Below are 6,267 nucleotides of genomic sequence, written 5' to 3'. Positions count from 1 at the left end.
TGATCTGTTTGGTATTTTGAAAAATAAAAAGTATAAATATGCCTTATATAGGTATGGTCCTACACTATATTATTCAAATATAGCATGATAGGTCCACTTTAACTTTTAGTGAGCGCGTGGCGAACTCATGATGTTTTGAAGTTTATTTTATGGATGTCACACAAAATATTTTTAAAATAAAAAATAACCTAGTATAAAACTCAGCACAATCTCTCACACTGTGTGTCACTGAAGTTACTCCTGCAAAAACACATTTAAGTTAGAGGTATACTCCCTGATTTTACTCTAGAAAGTAGAGATTAAAAAAGATTCTTACCTCGTGTTATTTATAGCCATATATTTTTGGAACAACATTTCCTAATCTCAAACTCCTGTCTATCTAGTTTGGGCCCATTAAAATAGTAGGATCAATTCATTGTTGGTTGGGGTCTTTTTTTTTTATTTGTTGATGTTGAAAACATGAATACACCTTTTTATGAATAGTGAAAAGGTGTGAGCAGTGTGTGTTTGAATCAGGTGTCACTAACTCTGGTCTCCCGCAGCCTGGAGCTCTGCCGGAAACCGCTCAGGACAGCCCGCTGAAGAGACAACAGGTAAGTGGAGCCTTTCCTAAAACATACACAGATAACCCAGACAGGGTTTTCTGTACTTTGAAAACTGAGAGACCATCAGCTCTATTTAAAAGAAAAATGGAACAAAGTTTGCACCAACACTGTATGAGTAATAGTTTGCCATGAACTCTGGAAACGCATAAAAGTCAAGAGACAGTTCTCTTTTTTCTTTTTTTTAGTATTCAGACATAGATATTACATTTTAGTGCCATAATCCAAAAGAGGATTCTACCTGAAAGCGCCATTTTGAGCAGATGTGAATAATCCAGCAGAGATAAATCCATTGTAGAAAAGCCAAAGAAACAAATATGTCCATTGACAGCACTTTCTACTTTCTGGAATGATATATTTTACATTGACTTTACATGCAACGCTTGTAAACACTGAAAGTCCTCACTAGTGGATAATAACATTGGATGTTTCTCAAAGGAACCAGATAATAATTCACTTATTGGATCATTGTGTTATTCCCTTCTTTCTTTAGCCGCCAACCGAGAAGGAGGACAACCGCATGAAGAACGTTCCCGTCCCGGTGTACTGCCGTCCCCTCGTAGAGAAAGACCCCAACAGGAAGGTGAGCAGTTCAGAGGATTAACGTTTGATGGGATATGATGAACAACAGTAAATCAAAAATGTATCGGCATGTTCAGTCTTCTCTGGGCACTGACACTTTGACGCAGAAACAGGAAAAGTTACCCTCAGAATCTGAGTTTAAAAAATACACTGAACAAAAATATAAACGCAACACTTTTGTTTTTGCTCCCATTCTTCATGAGATGAACTCAAAGATCTAAAACATTTTCTATATACACAAAATAACCATTTCTCTCAAATATTGTTCACAAATCTGAAAAAATCTGTGATAGTGAGCACTTCTCCTTTGCCGAGATAATCCATCCCACCTCACAGGTGTGGCATATCAAGATGCTGATTAGACAGCATGATTATTGCACAGGTGTGCCTTAGGCTGGCCACAATAAAAGGCCACTCTGAAACGTGCAGTTTTGCTTTATTGGGGGGGTCTGGGGGGGTCCGAAAACCAGTCAGTTTAACCCTAACCCTAACCCGTCACCCATTGAGCATGTTTGGGATGCTCTGGATCGGCGTATACGACAGCGTGTTCCAGTTCCTGCCAATATCCAGCAACTTCGCACAGCCATTGAAGAGGAGTGGACCAACATTCCACAGGCCACAATCAACAACCTGATCAACTCTATGCGAAGGAGATGGGTGACATGTTAGGGTTAGGGTTAGGGTTAGGGTTTAACCCTAGGGTTTTCGGACCCCCCCAGACCCCCCCAACAAAGCAAAACTGCACGTTTCAGAGTGGCCTTTTATTGTGGCCAGCCTAAGGCACACCTGTTCAATAATCATGCTGTCTAATCAGCATCTTGATATGCCACACCTGTGAGGTGGGATGGATTATCTCGGCAAAGGAGAAGTGCTCACTATCACAGATCTTTTCCGATTTGTGAACAATATTTGAGAGAAACGGTTATTTTGTGTAAATAGAAAATGTTTTAGATCTTTGAGTTCATCTCGTGAAAAATGGGAGCAAAAACAAAAGTGTTGAATTTATATTTTAGTTCAGTGTATTGGTGACACTAAGTCACAATGAGGCTTCATTAGAACCACGCAGTCTTTGCTCCTGAATACAAATAATAAAAAACCCAACGCGCAAGTCATCCAAAGGTCAGGTGGAACTTTAATTCTCTGACTATTTACACGTTTTTCAAATATGCATGTGTTTGTAGTTGTGGTGTGCAGCAGGTGTGGACCTGACGGGATGGAGGGCCAGCTGCCCGGAGTCAGAGTTAGCCAAAGCTCCGTCGGGGGGCAGCGACCCTCTGCATGCTGAGGAGAACGGAGGAGGCAGGAAGAGCAGCCACACCTCCCCAGAGAAGAGGATGGTAGAGTAACACCTGTCATATTACTTGAGTAAAGTCCAAGCTGGTATTGTATCTTCCGTCATAAATGTGGAAGAATCATATTAACAGCCTGCATGGAGTTGAAACTATTCAGATATATCTATGACAAACAGTTTTTTGTGATTGTGGTAAACCCTGTTCTCTTCCCCCTCTCCTCCCCAGTCGAAGGAGCTGCAGGAGACGGACACCATGAGCAGCAGAGTGTGGATCCTCACCAGCACCCACTCTGCCAGCAAGGTGGTGATCATCGACGCCAACCAGCCCGGCTCGCTGGTCGATCAGTTCAACGTCTGCAACGCCCACGTGCTCTGCATCTCCAGCGTGCCAGGTGAGGCGGAGAGCTCTACAGGGACATTTGCTGAAATGTGGGCTATCTTGCTTCCATAACACGTTTTCTTTTTGAATAATGCAAAGAGAGCATGCACCGTAGACACTAAGGTGCTCATTTCACTGCACTTAGCTATCTGCATCAGTAGATGTTACATTCACCAAAAGGTAGGTACGCTTTCATCTGGGTGATATTGGTTAAAATGTTTAAAAACCCTTATAGTTGCAATTTGATACATCTGGAATGTTAAACAGTGAGGCCTTTTGTATTTTTAATTGAGTTGTTACTGAAATGTTGTCTTTTTTTAGAGTCTGAAAAACACTAAGTGCAAACAGACATCTCTTATTTACTGCTAGTCATCAGATTGTGAATCAACAGTTGAGTGTGAGTGTCATTGGATTTGTATCATTGATTCAGAAAAGTGTTTTTACCTGCGCCTTCTTTTTTTCTGCCAAAGAATACCCCTGAATATGTACTGCAAATACTTTGTTGTTGTGTTGACAGAGAGAAAGTGTGTGTTAATGTGTGTGTTTGTTGTGTCCAGCTGCCAGTGAGAACGACTACCCCCCCGGAGAGATCGTGTTGGACCCCGGCGACGGGGGGGTCGGGGGAGCGGGCGATGACTCGGGCAGCGTGGAGGGCATGCTGGCCGGCATCACGCTGGTCGGCTGCGCCACCAACTGCAGCGTTGCCCGTAGCAACTGCTCCTCACGCACTGACACGCCCATCATGGACAAAGGACAAGGTGGGCTCAAAGCTCCTGCACGTTATCATCATCATCTCAGAGAGGTGTTAAGACCACCGGTTTGTGTATTATTTATACTAGGGCTGCACCGTTTTTTACATTATCGCAATGTGCAATATCCAAATCGCAGTAAACGCAATATTTGTTAATAGCTGTATATTTGAGAATATCAATCTGGGGTTATTAAGAAGTCCTTGTTTGGTCCAGATCCTTATTTTTATATCTATTTTTATAATTATGTGAATAATGTTCCCAGAAATTAGATTTCCTCAAATACCAAACTCTCAAATGGCTTTTCCCGGGAAAAAAAAATACTACTCCTCTTATCAAAAGATTTAAAGAATGCCTGAGAGATCATTTATGTACTGTTTCGTAACTGTTTTTTCCGTATATATACACTCGTAAACTTATCATATTTCCATTTTTCTTTTTTTAAATGTCTGTTATTTTAGTATTTGTTGTTCGTAAAGTTTGCCATCATTATTGGTCTTGTGTTTTCTATAAAATTCAGATTTTTAACAATAAGCCCAGTGGGTTTTCTGCCTCTTCCTGATTATCATTCGTTATCTGTTATGTTTTGTGTATTTTTTAATTGTGCAAAACAATCAAATACAAATATATAACGCAAGTCATATCACAATAGCAATATTAGTACAAATATGAACAATTAGTAATTTGTTCTAAACTGCGCTGCTCTAATTTCAACAACCTTGTACTTCCCCAGCCCCCACCGCCCCCCAAATGAATGGTAAGATCCACCCCGCCCAGTCGGCTGAGGAGGCGACGGAGGCCACCGAGGTCCCCGAGTCCACGGCGAGCCACGGAGAGCTTAGGTCGGGACCCCCGGGACCCTTCACTGAGCACGTCTTCACCGACCCCCCGCCCCGCCTCTCAGACGCCTCGGACAGGTGGGAACCAGAGCCTGGGACTCAGGAGGGTCCGGGGTCCGATCCCTGACCTCTGAGTCAACATGTTGAAGTTTGGTTAAGATGCTGAACCCCACATTGCTACAGATTGCATGGCTAATGGTTTGTGTGAATGTTAGTCACTCCTGTTAAGAAAGGTAGCGTCTGTCTCTATATATAATATGTGTGTGAATGGGTGAATTGACATATTGTTAAAGCGCCTTTGAGTGGTTGCAAAAACGAGAAAAAAGTTATTTACAAATGCATTTCATTTACCATCACATAAAGACAACCATCAGGAATGTCATAAACAAATGTTTATAGCGTGAAACATAAAATCCTATAACCTTTCCAACATTGGCACTGCTGCGAGTGATACTACCCAAAGAGCAAAACAAATATATTTGACTTACCCCCAGCATTAAAACATTATATTTATAATTAGTTGTTATGTTCAACTCAATGACAATGTATACTTTAAGCTACAGTGATTGTTTCTTCTAAACATAAAGAAGACATTTACAGAAGTGAAATGGTGATGGTGAAGTTTGTATTTCGTGTTTTCCCGCAGGAGCTCAGGTCAATCCAAAGAGGAATCTTCCCAGCCTTCAGAGTCTGAAGACGGGGGGGAAGACACCAGGAGCTACACCAGCGTGGCCCCCACCATGTGGCTCGGGGCCCAGAACGGCTGGTAAGTCGCTCCGCAGAAGTACTCCTAACTTCTGCTGAAGCCACACAAAAATATAACACATATCCAAAAAGGCAGACGCTGGATAGGAACGTTCTTTCTGCTTCTTTCCCCAAAAGAAGCAGAAAGAGTGCTTGTACCTTCCATCCTTTATACATACTCTTGTCTCTTGAACTCTGTATGCAGTTTGGTTTTGCTCTTGCCTCTGTTCTCCTTCAAGGCTCTACGTCCACTCAGCGGTCGGAAACTGGAAGAAGTGCCTCCACTCCATCAAACTCAAAGACTCTGTGCTCAGCCTGGTGTAAGTGCTCGTGGTTAAACTGTAAGTCTTTCTGGGATGTTCTGTCACTGCAGCAGTCTCATCTCTTTTCTAATTGCAGACATGTGAAAGGTCGTGTGCTGGTCGCCCTCGCTGACGGGACCCTCGCCATATTCCACAGATCAGAGGGTATTTGGGGTTTTAAATATATTTTTTAAAGCAGAGTACGTACACACTTAAGTTTTAGGTGGTTTTGTGGAACAACAAAAACACAATTCAGGATGAAAAATCCCAAAGTCATGGGTCACATGGATTAACAGGAACACAGAGTAGAGCTGAAACCTTAATCAAGTAATTGCAAGCGATTTTATACGTACATTTTATAGACCAAACAAGGTCGTAACAAATCCAGAAAATAAAAGTTAGTTGCTATAACAAAAACCATAACATTCAAAAGCTTCTATCAAGGCTTTATCCCAGTCCTGATGATGAAACTCTAACTGTTTCAGTGAGTCCTGGACAAATGTAAGAAGAAAGTGTTAATAAACAATAGATTAGTTGGTGGTTAGTAGTTAGTAGTAGTTAGTAGTGAGGTTTGGTTTTGTCCCCAGATGGCCAGTGGGATCTGTCGAACTACCACCTGATGGACCTGGGTCGGCCTCATCACTCCATCCGCTGCATGGCTGTGGTCCACGATAAGGTTTGGTGCGGATACAAGAACAAGATCCACGTCATCCAGCCCAAGAGCATGCAGATCGAGGTGAGGAATAAATCCACGTGAGGTTATTGTTTGGGGGCAGGTT

The 6,267-nt window shown here is 42.2% G+C and overlaps 1 protein-coding gene across 12 annotated transcripts in view; it reads left to right on the top strand.

The window, feature by feature from the left end:
• Nucleotides 1-6,267, top strand: part of mapk8ip3 (mitogen-activated protein kinase 8 interacting protein 3) — a 40,817-nt gene that overhangs the window by 27,329 nt on the left and 7,221 nt on the right. For all 12 annotated transcript variants that reach the window (XM_079644814.1, XM_079644817.1, XM_079644813.1 and 9 more), the window contains 10 exons: nucleotides 543-593; nucleotides 1,096-1,185; nucleotides 2,366-2,521; nucleotides 2,702-2,867; nucleotides 3,412-3,612; nucleotides 4,337-4,520; nucleotides 5,089-5,208; nucleotides 5,426-5,506; nucleotides 5,586-5,653; nucleotides 6,076-6,224. In XM_079644814.1, coding sequence (XP_079500940.1) covers nucleotides 543-593; nucleotides 1,096-1,185; nucleotides 2,366-2,521; nucleotides 2,702-2,867; nucleotides 3,412-3,612; nucleotides 4,337-4,520; nucleotides 5,089-5,208; nucleotides 5,426-5,506; nucleotides 5,586-5,653; nucleotides 6,076-6,224 — 1,266 coding nt within the window. The remainder of the gene's footprint in view (nucleotides 1-542; nucleotides 594-1,095; nucleotides 1,186-2,365; nucleotides 2,522-2,701; nucleotides 2,868-3,411; nucleotides 3,613-4,336; nucleotides 4,521-5,088; nucleotides 5,209-5,425; nucleotides 5,507-5,585; nucleotides 5,654-6,075; nucleotides 6,225-6,267) is intronic.

The sequence above is a fragment of the Notothenia rossii genome (assembly GCF_949606895.1).
Source record: "Notothenia rossii genome assembly, chromosome: 8".
In the NCBI taxonomy this organism is placed as follows: Eukaryota; Metazoa; Chordata; class Actinopteri; order Perciformes; family Nototheniidae; genus Notothenia; species Notothenia rossii.
This window is presented reverse-complemented; position numbering and strand designations above follow the sequence as displayed.